Genomic DNA, 17765 nt, shown 5'->3' with positions numbered 1-17765 from the left:
CGCAGGTCGCCGGCGCTGGACGAGCCACGCGGGGTGGATAGCCGATGTGCCGTCGGGTAGTGGGTGTTGGCGCTGGCCGGCCAGCGGGTGGCGGTCGTTGGCGCCGTTGGCCGGGTCGCTGCTGACCGGGCGCCGGCCGCTGACCCGATGGCCGCGCCCGGAGGCCGGCCACTGACCGGCGACCGACGCCCCCCCCCCCCCTCCCCGTAACCGCCCGACAGTGGACCGGAGGGAGCATGTTGGCCGCAGCCGCTCTCGGGCGCCGCTCTCCTGTCTACTGTGGGCGCCACCAAAGGCGTGGGTGAGACACCTCATTGGTGTATTCTCTCCTGGCCCTCTCTCTCTCCCACATGCACGGCTCTTCTCGTCTCCCCCACCCCCTCGCGCAGTTGTCAGTTGATGGCCACATGCAGCATAGCGAGAAGAGCTTCTGCCCTAGTCTTTCAGTGGATATATATATATATATATATATATATATATATATATATATATACTATCTCAGAGAGGAGTTGTTGGCACAAGCCACACCGGCGTTGTGGTTAATGCGAGTGTCCCTGATACAGCATCCCTTTCCGCCCTCAGACCAGCAAGCCACCGACTGGTGCAGTCCGCACGCTGTTGTCTGCTCTGACCTCCGTGTTCTCGTAGTTATCCCATGCCGGGCATGTCCGTCTGGTCAGAACCTGTGAATCTGTGCCGCTGCAGTGCTGAGACCACGCTCCCAGTGATGCGTCCGTCTCGCACTACGTCTCTGGGTTGAGATGAAGGCGTCGCGCCGCCAGGCCGCGCCGCGCTCCGCATCAGTTGGCCTCCTGGTTTTTCGGCGGTGGTCGGCCGATGAAGTGCACGATTAAAGCTTCCCGGGGTGATCACGGCCATTCGTTCGAGGCCGCCACGTACCGCCTGCGTCGTCGAGGAACGCCCGTCGGACACTACGGCGATCGGGGACGCTGCTGCCGAATGGCTGCGCTGTTTGCCGTGTTTTGCGGTCCGGGCGTCCGATTGGTAGCGTTTTTGGCGAGCGAACAATCTTTGTTGATGAATGGCGAGGGGTTTTCGGCAGATAGTCGTGCAGCTCAAATTGTGCGGCTCTGTTGTTTTCTCGTATTTGTAGAGCTGCGCCACTCTCAATTGATAACCAAGTTTCCTTTTGGTTTGGTTGTGCAGAAGCAAAGATTTAGCCTGCGTAGTGTTTGGGAGTATGTATCATCTTGATCTGAATCCACAGTTCAGCAAAAGACAGGGCTGCCTAAAAAGAACTTACTGAGAAAAGTTCTACTGGGGGGGGGGGGGGGGGGGCTGATCGCTACCTTGAACGAGGCTGTCTTTGCGTAATAAGATGCATATGCGCACGTATGTCTGTTGGCTTGGAATGACAGGGGCTAGCACCAGTATCTGAAACTTGGGTGTTTATCGGTATATTTAGCCTCTAGAAATTTTGGTCTCCACGAGTACACACTGGAAAGTTTATAAAAATTGTTCTCTGTGAGCAACGTGCGATGAAGGCAAACTGTTCCCGAAATTTCGGCAGCATCGCGTGCCACACCCACGACTAAACGAGCGATACTGCTGGCGGGCTTGGGGGTGCCGATAGTGTAGTGGTTAACGCGTCCGCGCTAACCACTGCGCGTCTGGGAAACCAGGGGCACGGGGTTCGATTCCCCGCGGTTCCCGCCCTTCCTGCCAGGGTGAGAGGCAGGCGGCGCCATATAGCCTCAGCAGCAGAGTGCGTCGTAAAGCCCCAATGATTCACACACTGCTGGCGGGCTTCAGCCGAATCTTTCTAACACACAATCTTTCCTTTCAGTGCATAGTGTCCAGGTCCGTCGCTGCTCACCAGCACCCATTTAACCCTCCTACCGTCCACCAACGACACTGACGCGCTCAGATGGCGGGCCCGAGCTCGCACTCAAAACAACAACAGCATCTCTTGACGGGCCGGGGAGGAGCGAGAGAACAGAACATCTCGTATGCGTCACGGCTCAACGTTTCTGGATTGCACGTGGAAGTCATTGTGACACAATACAAATTGATATGAACGTACATGGTGCACACTAACGTATGCCCCAGAATGTAGTGCGAATTGATCACATATTGATAAGAATGTTTTTGATCCTTTTTAGACAATATCCTCATGAAATCTGCATTTGAAGCTCTCAAAAATGGAGATTGCATAGAATTAGAGCTGTACTTTCGCAAACACTCGGCACGCGGAAATCCGCGGCCCCGCGGGTTTCCGCCTCTTGATGAGGATTTAGCGGTGAAGAGAAGTCATATTCTTCACCAAGAAATCCAAGCTTAATGCATGATGAAAACGCATCAAAAGACATTAAATAAAAACATGTACAATTATTAGCATTTGTGAGATCTTTCTTTTACTTGAGTCGCTTTTTGCCAATGAATCAATTTGCCGATGTTTACAAAATAATTTAGGCCCTAAAAAGCAAGATCAAAACCGATAAATAACTTGCAGCTGCTCTGTCGTTGAAGACGGCTATTCCGTGCGCCGCTTTTATGTAGCATTCTGGTGTTTGGTTTTTGGAGGAGCCGCGTGCGGAACCGTGATAGCGCGATTGGTTGGTGGTATAGATAAAGACAATATATAAATGCTGGTCAGTGTCACACACTAAGAAAAGTATTGTATCAGACTCAACGTCGGTAAGTAGATGTAACAATGCTAACTTTGTACTGCAGGCTTGCCCTACGAGGAGGAAACAATTCCTCCGCCCTTGCTGCATTGACCTCCGAGCCCCGATCACGCAGCAGCCTGACGTCCTGGATGGTGTAGTTTTCTTACATAACGTTGTGGGGTGGGTGGACAGGGGAATCTCAGAGCCCAAATAAAGTGTCAACCATGTTTTCCCTGATTTTGACCAAGTTTCTTCTCAAAGTTGGGGGAGGGCTGACATCCAATCCAACCAAATAGGTTACTACACCCTGGTCCTAAGTTTAGCATGTCTTGGTCAATAAAGGCCTGGGTGGGTATCGCATTGCCCCAGGACCTATCCCTTAGGTGAGAAAGATTATACCTTGGCTACAACGTGGCTGCACTAACTGCTATGCCCCAGATGCTCCCATTTTTATTATTGTGTTTTGCATGACGTTTCAATTATAAATTTGTCATAGTGTGTTCTGGGACATTGTTCAACAGGTGCACAGCATTTTAGGCATAGGTTTTTTAGCCTTATTTGAGACTCACACCTTTAAAAGAGATTTTCAAAAAAATACAATGGGTGTGAGCAGATACGTGGAAGGAAGCACTTATTTAGGAAACTAGAAAATTTAAGAATTGCAAGCAGTCCATCTGTAATGATATTTGGCAATCGCTGAGACCAGCTGGAGCGTGATGTTTATTATCGTGTGCGGCCAAACAATATCCTTCAGTGCCAGCTGTGAACACAGTGCAAATTCACCGGGGCTATTTTGTTCTCACTACAAGCCGTGATTTTAGAATTTTGTTCTCTCGCCAAGAGCCAAAACCAAAGTTCAGATACGGACCACCACCGTGCATTTCAGCCAGAGTGTACTATGGAGGTACCCTTAGCTTTGTTGTTTCACAATCGCAGCCTTTCAACAGCGAAGAGATGCGATGGACTGGTGCGACCCCCTGCCAATATCCTGTATGGTGTTAGAACACTATACAGGGCGTGCGTCCAACACATGTTGTGTTATCGACTGTCGGCTCAGGGTTCGCATTGCGCCAAGTAAGCCGCCTGTCAGGCGTCCCACCGCTCATCTTCAGCGCGCATTTTTCATTGGTTGTACTGGTCGATGGCAGCGGCACCGCGGCGTCGCGTGCTGCCCCGCTGCCCAACAGACCCCTCCTCTCGGTACTATCGTGCCCCGCCGCCTCGCAATGCAATTAGGCCGGGCGCGGCGCGGCGGCGCGACGGGCCGCAAGAAGACGCGCCGCGCCGCCCACGCGCCGGCCGCAGCGGCCTCGTCGGCGCCGTGTGGCGCCAGTCGCCGGCGGGCGGGCTGGGGCGACGGCGGGGCCATGCTGTACGCAGAGGTGTGTCGCCGTCGGCCGGCCCGGCAGGATGACGGATACGGTGAGGGCAGCTCCGCTGGCGGCGGCGTGCTGCACGCGCCCGGTGCCGGCGCCGGCCTGAGGTCGGAGGTGGTGCAGGTCCGGTGGTGATCCAGTCCAGTGGTGGCTCGAGGGCAGTGCTGACGCAAGTTCGATGCGAGCTCAGATCTAGTTCTGGTGCGAGTCCAGTGTTGCAGAGTGGTAATATTTGTTCATTTTGAGGGCAAGGATGCGGATGGTTTTCATGCGGTTGCGACTTCGGCTCGGGGTTCTTGGGGTCTGTTGCTCCTCACGTCGCCAAGTTTGGCCGATTTAACATCGAGCTGGACCATGGTCAGCCCAGTATCGGGTCAGAATGTCACGGCTCGGGGTCAAAGGGCAATGAATTAGCAGCCGAAGAAACGTCGGCCGGAGGCGGCCAGGTAACTTAAGACATGAATCAAAATTTGCATGTCTGACACCCAACTGAGCGAATTTTTTAACACTGCGGGTGTTGACGCTGGTCTGGCATTGGCTGAGAGCCGTTGTTGGCGGAGCTCCTGTATTGGCCCAGGTCCGATGTTAGTGCTGGTCTGACATTAGCTGAGAGCCGGTGTTGGCGCAGCTCCTGTGCTGGCCCAGGTCCGATGTTGGTGCTGGTCTGACATTAACCGAGAGCCGGTGTTGGCTCAGGTCCGGTGTCGGCTCAGGTCAGGTGTTGGCTCAGGTCCAGTTTTGGCTCAGGTCCGATGTTTGCTCAGGGCCGGTCCGGTGGTGACTTTGGTCGGGTGGTGACTGGTTCGGTGTTGGTGCTGGTCTGACATTGGTTGAGAGCCGGTGTTGGCTCAGGTCCGGTGTTGGCTTAGGTCCGGTGTTGGCTTAGGTCCGGTTTTGACTCAAGTCCGGTGTTTGCTCGGAGCCGCTGTTAGGTCCGGTGGTGACTTAGGTCCTGTGGTGGCTTAGGTCCTGGTTGGCGTCGGTCTGGGAGTCGGCTCAGGTCTGACTCCGGTCTTGTTGGCGGATCTGTCGTCGTCGCGTCGGGCTAGAAGCGCAATTAATGCGGATTTTCCATCTGCTGGAACTGGAGACAGAATGGAAACATCCGCTCCACTGCCCCCAAGTGCCAACATGATTGGTCATGTCTCTGTAACATATTTTTTCGGCTATCGCTCTCATGAAGAGCGCTCACAAGGGCCGCGTTTCGCGACGTTGGCATGACGCGACGGGCGTGTGGACCAGCCGCGACGTCAACACGCGCCGTCGGTGACCCGCTCACGCACGGTCGTGAGGACGCGCCGCTCAGCGACCGACCGGCCGCGGCGTCAACACGCGCCGCCGGTGACCCGCTCACGCACGGTCTGAGGGCGCGCCGCTCGGCGACCGACCGGCCGCGGCGTCAACACGCGCCGCCGGTGACCCACTCACGCACGGTCTGAGGGCGCGCCGCTCAGCGGCCGGCCGGCCGCGGCGTCAACACGCGCCGCCGGTGACCCGCTCACGCACGGTCTGAGGGCGCGCCGCTCAGCGGCCGGCCGACTGCGGCGTCAACACGCGCCGCCGGTGACCCGCTCACGCGCGGTCTGAGGGCGCGCCGCTCAGCGGCCGGCCGGCCGCGGCGTCAACACGCGCCGCCGGTGACCCGCTCACGCACGGTCTGACTGCGCGCCGCTTGGCGACCGACCGGCCGCGGCGGCACCGACGCGGCGCCATTTTGCAGGCGACACTGCAGGCGCGGCGGGAGGGGAGCGGCGACGCGCCGGCGTATGCAGGCCGTTTACACGCGCCGCTGGCTCCGTGTGGTCGTCTGCTCGCCCCGAGCTGGGCCTGTCGCCGGCGCCGGTGGTGAGCCTGCTGCGCTGTTGGCCTCCGCTCGAGCGCGCCGGCGAGCATTCTCCCGTGGCAGATGCTGTCCAATATTTCCCCGTGTATGCTCGCGGCGCTAAGCAAACACTGTTGGTGATGTTGCGCGGGCGGTAGCTATTTCGGGCCGCCGGATGTCAGGGCACTCCTGCCGCCCGGAGCAGCAGTGCTCTGGCGAGGGGCAGGCGTGCTGTGAGCGGCGGCGGACCTGCACGATGGCAGCGGCGTAATGCATGGCGAGGAGTGTGTGAGTGATGAAGTATAGCTGATGACCAGGCTATGGTTCGGTTGGTAAATGTCATCACATTACCATAAGGGTCAGATTTTTGTGACGTGCCCGGTGTAATCGAAGATCGTTGTTGATATACATTGGTGCGCTTGTATCTTAACCTACCATTTCTGGGAATTAAACAATTTGTCTTGGGGGGGGGGGGGGGGCGGAACCAGGCGTTTTTGAAAATGGGGTGAAAAAAGGCGTATTTCCTTCATGTTAAAAGTGACCGATATCAGTGGTCTCAAATTGGCACTTCGCCAACATAATTCTGAGCTTAAACGTCAAACGTGAGGAGTTGATCTCCAAGTCAGGGGAAAAGTAGCCACGAAATCGATTAAGCAGTCGTGTCTGGTTTGGGATCTTAGTTAGGGTTCATTCTCGAGCACAATAGGTAGGATGGTGGACCTATTTGACATCCTTTGTCGGGGTGGGGGTGTGGTTACAGCCCGCATGAAGTCCGCTACAGATTAAGCTCACGTGATGTCGAAGTGAAAATGAAGTAACGTCAAAAATATGTCACAAAATCGGCCACTGTTAGCCAAGTTTGATTTCAAAGTCACGTTGTATGTTTATTTGGGTGTTGGCAAAACAGTGTAACTTTTCAAATGGCTGGTTTTCAGGATTGCTTGTGCCTGCGTACGTAAGAGTAGACTATTCTAACGGGGCACCGGAAATTTTTGGATCGTTCTATTCGCCAACGCGATGTGACGGACCCGAAGCGGGCGACACGTCAACGGGCCGGAATATGCTCGGTAAGACAGCGGGAATCGGCACTGCGTGAGTGAACTAGTGGTGGATTGGAACGCTGCGCATCATTTCTGCCTGGCAGCGCTGACATGGCTGGTGAGCGGGACAGCGCACGGTGAGGACACGCGTGTCCGACGCTGCTGTCGGGTGGCCGTATCGTGAGGTACCACTCGCTGCCGGGTGAGCCGGTCACGCGGCGCCCGACGCGCCTCGATCGGCGACCGTACGCCTCCGGCTGGCGACAGGCGCGAGCTCTCAACTCGGGTGTTGGGGCCTATGAACAGAAACGAATTGCGAACGCTAATTTCCAAAAGAAGTGTGCTTGTATGTTCACAGTTCCCAATGCATCAGCGTCTGTTGGCAACAACATATTGTTGGCATATCTGCTGGCAACAACATCTGGTATTGAGAACTAACCCACATTGTATCACATGAACACGAGCTGACCATAACACAATGCTCGAAAACATGTCATTGTCATAGGACACCAATCCTTTCTCCAGTACCTAAATCACATTCACAGCCCGTTCCCAAACCAAAGCTTATGTCGCATGCTTCCGTTATAAAAATACATAAATCTTCATCAGCGCCAACCGTTACTGGTTGGGAGCTATTAGGATGTATAGGGTCATGTTGGCAAGTTCAGGTGGTAAGCACGCCCTCGCCTTTTGGCCAAACATTAAGCTAGAAATGCCAAACAAAATCGGTGGACAACCTTGTGTTCAAAGAATGTATGCCTTGTGTCCGATTGAACCCCTAAAAGAGAATGCTCCACGCTTAAAGACATTAAAAAATACGATGAAATAAGCTCACTTATAATGCTTTTAAAGCTCACTTTTATACCTTCAAGTTGCAAAGGCTGCTCTAGGCAACATGTGTTGTCTGGTTAATATCCTTCCCAATACGTCATTGCTGGTTTACGTCATCGTACCTTGCACAGCTGCTGTTGTGAGCCAATTGGCCGTCATTATGTTTGGAAGTCGTGGTTATGAACGTCAGATATGAACGAGTCGACAATCGTATGCTATTTGCGTTGATCATTGCATGGGCATTGGAGTGGCAGCATTTGATTGAAGTTGTCATGGGTTCGTAGATACCTGGGTGGCCTTGAAATAACCTCCCCGATAAAGCGCACATCTTTGCTGGGGAGCTCCGAAACTGAAGGGGCTTAGGTGTTTGAGGAGGCATGAGTGTGAACTGCACCGAATAATATCTCATGTCAGAGCCCCATACAAACGTGGAACACTGCTCTTAAGGGCAGTACGCGCCCCTCCAGGTCATGCCAACAGTAATGCCTGGGAGCACGAATTAAACAATGCTTGGGAACGCCAAGTAAACAATGTTTGAAAACGCGAACTAAATAATGCTTGGGAACGCAAAGCAAATAATGTTTTGGCAACGCGGAGTAAACAATGCGTACGAACCCATAGTTGACAATGCGTTGCAGCGCGAAGTGAAAAAGTAACTTCTGAGGCACAAAACGGCAGTTTGCAAATTACGGAGGCCTGTTTAAGTGTTCTGAACCTGATTCACCGTCAAAAATGACTGAGGACCAACTACAGCTCAGTAAAAGTGTCATATATCATTATTACTTCACTGGTAATGGTCTTTCAATAACAGTGCTACTTCGGTTAGAATGCAATTTTGATGTCATGCATATGGGGAACGGAAACTTTCCGATGAGGTTGAGAACCAAAACTGACGTTTCACCGTCCGTCTCCTTGATAACAAGTTTCCTTAAGGCTTCCAAGGCTTAAACAACGCCCAAAAGTATGACTGGGCTGGCGTCTGCGACCATTGACAGCTAGCGCGTATCAGTCAAGACTGGAGTCCGCGATGTGACGTGCTGCCGCCGGCTTGATTGTCGCCGTGGCGCGAGTTTTTTTCCGTCTCACTCTGGCTGTAGGGCGGTGCTGCGCCTTGGTTTGTTGCTGACCACAGCCAGCGGCAGCGTGGAGAGCTGCTGGACAGGACTCCGTGTCCCGCGGTCAGCCGGCACCGAAGCGCCACGTGGCCTGGTGTCCAGCGGTAGAGCTGTTGAACAGAACCCCGCGTCCCGCGGTCAGCCGGTACCGGGGCGGGATGCGGGCTAGCACCCGCATTGTCGGCGCGGACTGGGTATGGCCGCGAGGCTCACGGGCGCCGCGGTGGACTCGGGAGTCGTGATCGGAGTCCTGAGCTAAAGCTCGAGGTCGAATCAAGCTACTCGAGCCTGAACTCGGTAAGCGTCTCCTTCTCGGCCCTGTGCCGGTCGCCAGCCGTCCGACCGTACCGACAGTCACTGCGTTGTGTTGTCTGCATTACCGGGAGCGGCACACTGCGCTCAATGCGACGTGGCCGGCCGAGTGGTCGTGGCAGAGCTGACCGGCCTGTGCTGCGGTCAGCGGCCGCTGTGGAGGCCGCGGCCAAGTTCCCCAACAGATGATGTGGATCACGTCGGCCAGTCAGTTCTGATGTAGTCAGCTGGTGTGAGCTGTTGTCTTTTCTTTGACACACTGGGTAAAAACGGTGAGCGCGAGACAAGTCAACAACAACCATGTCCACGATACTGTTTGGAACCTTTCCGTGGTGTTTGTTGGTGGCAATTTCACAAAGATGACTTCCGTGATTAGTGATCTCCAAAAGCAAGGAACCTTTGCTCTGTGATGTGAAAATTAACCGTGTTCGCTGTTCAGGCATTGGCGACAACTTTGGATGCCAGAAGCTGGCAGCATTCGTCGAAAATGCGTGACGTTTTCTCGGGAAGATTTCCCGCGCATAGTTCGTCGCTGGTTCATCGCGGTCGACTCGTGGATGCTTTAAGGTAACGTTAGCAGAATAACGCACAGGTCACTGGGGATTGTGGAGGCACGGTGGCAAACATCTTTGGGTCCTCAGTCGCGACCTGTGAACGTGCGGCTGTTACGTGCCTGATACCGTCGCGAAAGTTTCGATGATTTTTTTAGAAGGGACCACAACATTTTTTGGGCCCTTGGGCTGAAACGAATGGTTTGGAAGACCACCTCTGATGTTTCCCTACGCGCTGCTAATCGATATTTTCCTACTTAATTGACTATTTTTAACTTGGAACACCTGAAACCTTGGCATTTTTGCTTCCTTTACTATTCGGTAAGTCGACTTCCAGCGCATTCAGCTCGATGTTATAGCGCCTGAACACAGGTTCATTGTTGACGAACGCAATCCTTAGTAGTTCTGGATCCCACCTGACTGGACGTCTCTTCAGAGTTGGGCAAGCAGAACGGACCAGATTTCTCTGAACGTAGGTTAGTCTTGCCTTGTTCCGTGTGAGAGGTTTTTCTTAAGTTCCGTGAGCCTTCGAACAAATGTGAAGGCACAATTCTTTCGGAAGATGAAATTACTGTCAATGGTAGTGACAGTGACAGTGTAAGTCAGTGACAAAGATAGACGCATGCATACTAGGGTGTGTCATCAGTAGCAAAACCAAGTGAGACAAAGAAATTGTTTGGCGCTGTAGCCCAAAAGTACACGACTTAGCAAAAAATCTTCCCTTTGCGTATGGAAACGGTATGGAAACGGTGCTACCGAGCGCTTCTTGGTCTAATATGCGTATCAGACATTTCTCGGTTGATTGTCATATTACAGAAACTTTGAGTTGTTGAGTATGAGCTCGTACGAGTACGTTAGTTGGTACTGCTTCAGGCTCCCACTTCTCAAAGAGAACTCACATGCTGCAAACAAAACCGTGCATAACATATGACCCAAAATGTATTGCCTGGTGCACAACTGATTACATATAGCAAGGTGTGCAGACTGCACCACGGGCATAAAGGGGGGGGGGAGGGGGAAGATTGGGGTGGCCCCATGCACATCTTGCTCCTTGACGGACCTGCGCATTCGATGCACCAGCCCAAACGCCGAGTGAGAGCGCCGAGTGCTGTCCAGGCGTCCCGCTGTCCGGTCTAGCCTCGTTCGGGGGTCCAGGCGTCCCGCTGTCCGGTCTAGCCTCTTTCGAGGGGTCCAGGCGTCCCGCTGTCCGGTCTGGCCTCTTTCGAGGGGTCCAGGCGTCCCGCTGTCCGGTCTAGCCTCTTTCGAGGGGTCCAGGCGTCCCGCTGTCCGGTCTAGCCTCTTTCGGGGGACTCTCGCATCCGGACAGCGGGCGGACGGCATGATGCGGCGGCGGCGGCAGCGGCTGTATTGCCGTGGCCTGTTACGACCGCCTGTGGCAGATGCAGCTGAGGGGCCTGTGGTAGAAGCACAACAATAACTGAATTGCTGAAAAGAAGACACCGTGCATCAAGTATGCGTTCACGTTCAATTTGCGCGTTGACCGATCGAGGCATAAAGATAGATAAAAATTCGTGCGATTGTATAATAGATTGAAGCTGAAACGGTGGTCTGATGCTGTTAGGATGTGATTAGTTAACAATTACCAGTTTATCTCCAGAGCAGCAGATCTTTCGTAGACGCTTGGGAGAACCCGGCGTTGTTTGAGCTTGGCCGTGTTGAGATCACACCGCGGATGGCCAGTGGAGCCTGCACTATGTCCCGCAGCTGGCCGTTGCTGGGGTCTCGCAGCGAAGGCTGTGTGACTGGTCCCCGTCAGATCACAGACCCCCAGTTTGCTGATCACGCGCGGCGCGGCGATCGGAGCCGCCTGTTCGCCGACCGCACGGCTCTCGTCCCCCAACGTGTCCAGCAGCCGTTCCAGTGCCCGTCGCGCTGGAGGACTGGCTGGACCGTGGCCTGTGTGTGCTGCGGCAGCTCGCGGAGTAGGGCGATGCTCCGGAACGAGTTGCGTGAGTCAAAGTCGCAGCTGCTGTTCTGCCGGATGGCGGACCATGCCGGCACGTAGTGGCCAGCCAACCGCGTACCGGACGAGGTCCTTGAGAGCGGTGCTGGAGGTCTCGGTAGATATGTAAGCCAGGAGCAGGCAGGCTGCCATTGTCAACCATCTGGAAACAAAAGCGAATAGATCAGAACAATTCGTCACGAACTAAGTATTACATCATGCCAGAAATTATTGCGCCTCTGTAATGTATGTAATTATTCGATATTCAAAGTCCGTAAATGTAACGGAATGCCTATCAGCAAATAACTAGTAAGGTTGAGCCAACGAACTCCGCTGCCAGTCGGTGCTCTGCTGCTGTGTCAGGTGGACACCGGTAGGTTTGGGATGTCCCGGCAAGGGCGCGAGTGACACAATATCACCCTCTCAGACCTCTCAGGCGCCGATGGGCCCAGAAAAATTCGGTCCTGTAGTCGTGCTGTCCGGACTCAGCAGCAGGTGGCGGAGGTTCAGCTGGTTGCCGCGCAGTTGGCAGATTAACCAGTGTACAGGTGACTCGGTGGCCAGCTCAAGCAGCCAGGCCGCACAGCAGGCCCACGCAGTGTGGCTCGTCGAGCAAGTACAGGATGCGGCCGGACTCGGGCGCGAAGTGAGTCACGCAGTGGCTGACGGGCTCAGCGATGACAGCCACGTCTTTTTCGACGGCACTCGCGTGGCTGTGTGTGGCTCATGTAAGTTATGTCTTAACAGCTGTCGAAGTAGAGGACGGTCAAACCTGACTGATGGATTGATTCAGCATTTTAAGTAGACGTCTCCTTTCTCGCTCAGTGTTTTGCGCTCCAGATCTTCTAAGGACCCATGATATTTGATTTAAAGCAGCCAGTCCGTCTCTGCTGTCTTGATGGAAGGTGTTGATGATAACAGCAGCGGCCCGGTTCGAACCATTAGCTGCCAACTGTCAGAGCGGTGTCACTGGCTTAGCCGCCAGTGAAGCTGTGCCTGCTGCTGGACCTGAGTCGCCTCCCCCGCCGGCTGCCGAGTCAGCGTCGGCTGCTAGTCCTGAACTCTAACCTGCACCGGAACCAAATGGTCTCAGCGCTGGCGAGTTGGCCGAGAGCACGGATTATGACACGGCCCCGTACATGGTAGAAGGTGGCGACGACTCCGAGTGTTCGTTTGGGGCGAGATCGCTGTTACTGCAGATAGCAACGGTAACGATCTTTGATCCTTTAATAAAAAGCCAACTTAGTAGCTGTTTGGCAATGCTTCACTAGTCTTCTTCGGGATATCTTTTTGATATTTAATCCACCAGACACCAGTAGCGTGAAAAGTGGCAAGATTGGGCTTGTTGGAGGATCAACCAGCACGTAATATAGGTGGCGCAGTATTGAATGCGATTGGCTTGGCCTATCGAAGAAAACTGCCTTCGCGTCACGAATGTCGACATTGGTGCGGTGTGACAGACCTGAAAGTTTATTATAAATCCATGTGCCAAGGAACAACTTTGTCTCAGTTGTTTCCAAGAGAGTTACCCTCTCGATGACACACCCTAATGCATACACTTAACGTTCTCCGTACATGGGTGTTGGCGTAGGAACCAGTATAACAGTCAGAATGTGAGGGGCGGCGCGAGCGAATGCGTGGTGCCTGCTGAGGTGGCGGACTCAGTACGGATAACGTCCCTGGAGAGGCGCAACGACCGCCGGCGCGGATGGCCGGCCCTTTGTGTCGAGACTCTCGCTCCAGCCCACCTGACGTATTACACGGTGGATGTGTGTTTTTGTTGTTTGGAACATTTAGCGTGGTATTCTACCAAAGCTCTTACCCTTTTTTCGTCGAAGAAAGCGAGAGCGAAGTTGCAAAAGGGTTGCAAAAGAGAGCGAAGTTGCAAAATGTCTGCTTATGTTTTATTCACAGCACTTGGTCGAGGTGCAAAATAGAGACATGTTTAAAACCAAGCCCCACATTACTGCATTCTGGGTAGCGATGCTGTGACGTCATGATGGACTAAGTCGTATGGCACCAACGCTATGGCGGCGTGAAAACACTGTTCTTTGCGGACTGGTTTAAGCATAAATATGTCCGAAAGCCTACTTGTCTTCGACCTAGCACATTCAATGAAACATTTTCAGCTGAGACATGGCGTTGGTTTGCAACAGAGCCACAATATTATTGCTGAAATGTGATCCCAGCCTGTCCCCGACAGACAGATGGGGTTACCCATTCACCAGTGATTTATCCCGAAGAACTCTAGCAGGAGTGCTTAGAAACAGTCTGCGTAACAGAGAACAACATGCAACAACAGCAACATATGTTGGAAATGAGATACGGCGGGCCAGACGGGCTCGCAGCACCCTGGGACGCGTATTGAGAGGTTGGAATGCATATCCTGTCGCCTTAGTCGGAGCGTTGTCAGGGTGGATGCAGGGTTGGCCTGCCCGTATGGGGTTAGTGAGTGGTGGACCCCGGGGGTTAAATACAGCATGTACCGTTTCAGTTCAAGATAGCATAATTTTCCGGCAAAATGGGCCGATTTCTGGCAAGTATGGCAATTTCTGCCATTCAAAGAGGCGAGGCCCATCTCAGCTCCGAAAAAGTCGAAAAGGAATATTTTAGGGTGGTGGGGGTATTATTCTCTGCGCACCATTTTGATCTAGCCCATCCAACATTACAGATCTGCAATTCAACCAACACCTAGGAAGATCATAGTACAGCAACAGCGAAATTCTTGGCACCTGCCTTCGTCATGCTACCTTGTTTTCACATTTCACTCCATATAGGTACTGTGGTGCAAAAGTATATGCGTTATCATTACCCATAAATTAATTTATGTAAGTATTACATTATACATTTATTCATTTGCCTTTGAATTTTCCTTTTTCAAAAGCGCTCTACTTATAGTCACGCGCGTTGGCCTCGTGGATGCTGCAACCAGAAAACGTGGTTTAGTAGGATTTATTTTTGCAGTCAGATCTTTGCATTGAGTTTTCGTCGAGGAGTTGAAATGCAAAATGATTATATGTATTCATAGAACAATGAATTAAAGTTGTAGAACAGGGATGCCATCCAGTTCAATAGCGAAATCAACTTTTACCGCTGTTTTACCGGCGGTAAACGCCGTTTTAAGTCACGTGACTAGTATCTACCAGCCTTTTCGTAGTATCAACCAAAGACCACACTAGCCCTGCTCACATAGGAAATTGAAAATGTTGCCAGATTGGCACCAAAGCTGGCCAGCTGTAGGGTTTTTAATTTTTGTGCGTCAGCGTTGCTGGTAACGTGGCCTTGTTGAGTCAAGCTGTGCAGCATTTTGTTGTGTTACTGAAGTAACTATTATAAAAACCTTACCTGCTTTCGGGACTTGCCGATTTCATGTTCTCAGCTACAACTTGAGCAATACTACGTACACTCGCAGCTTCCAGCATCATCCTGGCAGCAGAAACTAAAGCTGACCTATCAGTGAAGAGCTTTCAAGGATGAAAATCGATAAAAATGGCCATATGGCAGTGAGGCCGTTCACCCCGGGACGGCTAGGCTACCAAATGGAATATGGTAGCTTGGCACGAATTCGTTCCAAGATTCCATATTCTCCATACGTGTATATGCATATATATATATATATATATATATATATATATATATATATATATATATATATAGTACAAGATACTTTAGTTATTGCAGTCAGCTGGATAGCCTGGTTGTAAAGTAAAAAGCACAAACGTACTTTTAGCACACATTTGGATGATTTCTAACACTTGCGGAAGAGAAGTACCGAGATCGCAGTCATTGGCACACTTTTGTTCCAATCTGGCAACCATTTATTTTCCAATGTAAATAGGGCTACCGCGGGCTACCAAACTTAAGTCCCATGGTTACGTCACGTCTGCGTAGCCTTCTCTAGCAGTCTTGGTTTAAAACGTAGTATTTTGTTTTTCCAAATGCATATCGCGCGGCACCACGTGACCACAGCACATCACCAACCAAAGCACTCGGGAGAAAATAGTGTAAAAGTAGTTAATCTTCTAAGACGCAAACACGCCTTATATGTTTTTTACCAACATATATACACCTATCACATTTATATACACCTATCAAATATTACATGTCCTTTGAAATGCTATACGCAAGTATTTCTCATTCATATAAATACAGTTTTGTTATGAATTCCAACACATACACGTTTCATTACGATTAGGCTTACATGAGTGCATCTAGGCGCATTTCATCCTCCTGAATGATGCATGCCACACACAAAATACAGCACACGCATGCACGCACGCACGCACGCACGCACGCACGCACATGAGCACAATGTATTGATGCGTTTGTACAAGTTTTTGACACTCCCGCATGCCTAGAGCATTCCTGACTAGAGTGTAACAATCTCGCATAAGGCACTGCACACGAGCAGTTGTATCAAAAGTGCATTCTTCAGACATCAAACATCTAGCAAATTTGCCATGGTTGACATGATGGGCCGGAATGTTACATATGAGCCTAACTATGCTCTGTTATCAAGATCGACAGAGTACGTTGTAGTCTGCATGGTCCGTAGCCAAGGATATGTTAACCAATGAGGGGAGTGGGTGTAGGGTTAACATTTGGACGCTCGCCGTGAAATACTCCCTTGTTTTCGTTTCTTCATGCTTGTTGTGTGTCTAGCTTAATCTTCTAACCAAACTTGTGGGCTGGAGAAACTTGGTTTACGAAGTCGAATATGTATCAGCAGCTGTGTGTGACGTTCTGGAACTTATGGGTGATGGTGTAGGAGTGGTGAGCTGAGCTGTGATTGCTTACGAAACTTCTGATGTTGCAGAAATTTGATTCGAAAATCAGGCATATCCCTAGTATGTGTGTGTCATTCTGGAGCCAGTGATGATGACGATGAAGGGAGCTCTTTATGCCGCTGGAGTGATCTTCATGTGCTGTAGGGGAACTTTTGGACCGACTGTACTGACGTTGGCCGCTCGCCCCCGCAGGCGAGGACATGGACAGCGCTTCGGACGAGCAGAGCTCCTCCTGCAGCTCGCGCCAGACCGACTCGCGCGCTATCCTGCAGGAGCTGCGCTCCGAGTTCGACGGCATCCGGTTCGCCTCGTACCGTTGCGCGGCCAAGCTGCGCTTCATCCAGAAGCGGACCAACCGTGAGTGGCGCGCGGCGGAGGCGCGGGCCCGCTGGGATGCTGCGGGCGGCTGGTGGCTACCCTCTCCCGCCTGGTCTCCGGAGCTGGATTGCGCGTGTCCTCCAGACCCAACGGTTCCTTCCACTTTACGGTCGTTCGAACGGTTCTGACCCCGCGGCTCCCAGCGCTTCACGGTGTCTGTGCGCTGCGCCTGTACACGACCTAGCGACTTCTCGGTTACGTCGTCTGGACTCGGTGCACACTTGAGCTGCTGGTCCGGTCCACTTCATAGCGTCCGGACTCGGTACACCCTGGAGCTGCTGGTCCGGCCACTTCATAGCTTCCGGACCCGGTACATCCTGGAGCTGCTGGTCCGGTCCACTTCACAGCGTCCGGACTCGGTACATCCGGGAGCTGCTGGTCCGGTCCACTTCACAGCGTCCGGACTCGGTACATCCTGGAGCTGCTGGTCCGGTCCACTTCACAGCGTCCGGACTCGGTGCACACTTGAGCTGCTGGTCCCGTCCACTTCACAGCGTCTGGACTCGGTACACACTTGAGCTGTTGGCCTCGTCCACTTCACAGCGTCTGAACTCGGTACACACTTGAGCTGCTGGTCCCGTCCACTTCACAGCGTCTGGACTGGACGCTTCAGTGGTTTTCAACACGCATTCTGGAGCAAGGGTACGTGCTATTTTACATACGCATGGTTAGTTTACGTGTTGCACGTGTTCTACGCTCGACTTGGACTCCCTTCATACAACGTCACAAACGCGCCGTCGTGACTGCTCGGAATGAACTAAACATGCCTCAGAACCGCGTCGATATCTCGTACAGCGTGCGCTGCCAACCTCGTGCCGCGATGCGCGGGGGTCGCGCCAGCCCCAGCCAAGTAGTGGGGCATGAGTGACGGCCCGCGCGGCTAGTGGTCCGGCTGAGTGAGCGGCCGCGCCGGAGAGCGGTCCGGCTCCACTGACCGGCCATTATCGCCGCCGGCCGGCC

General features: G+C 52.8%; 1 protein-coding gene across 1 annotated transcript in view; it reads left to right on the top strand.

The window, feature by feature from the left end:
* Positions 1–3976: 3976 nt before the first annotated feature.
* Positions 3977–17765, top strand: part of LOC119109178 (dystrobrevin beta) — a gene marked incomplete in the record, with an annotated part of 39127 nt that continues 25338 nt past the window's right edge. Inside the window, 2 exon segments of the mRNA XM_037232753.1 lie at positions 3977–4052; positions 16620–16784. Of these exon segments, the coding sequence (XP_037088648.1) occupies positions 3998–4052; positions 16620–16784 (220 nt within the window).

Source organism: Pollicipes pollicipes, unplaced genomic scaffold (genome assembly GCF_011947565.3).
Source record: "Pollicipes pollicipes isolate AB1234 unplaced genomic scaffold, Ppol_2.1 Scaffold_7231;HRSCAF=8579_pilon_pilon_pilon, whole genome shotgun sequence".
NCBI lineage: Eukaryota > Metazoa > Arthropoda > Thecostraca > Pollicipedomorpha > Pollicipedidae > Pollicipes > Pollicipes pollicipes.
The sequence above is the reverse complement of the archived record's forward strand: the minus strand, read 5'-3'. Positions and strand labels throughout refer to the sequence as shown.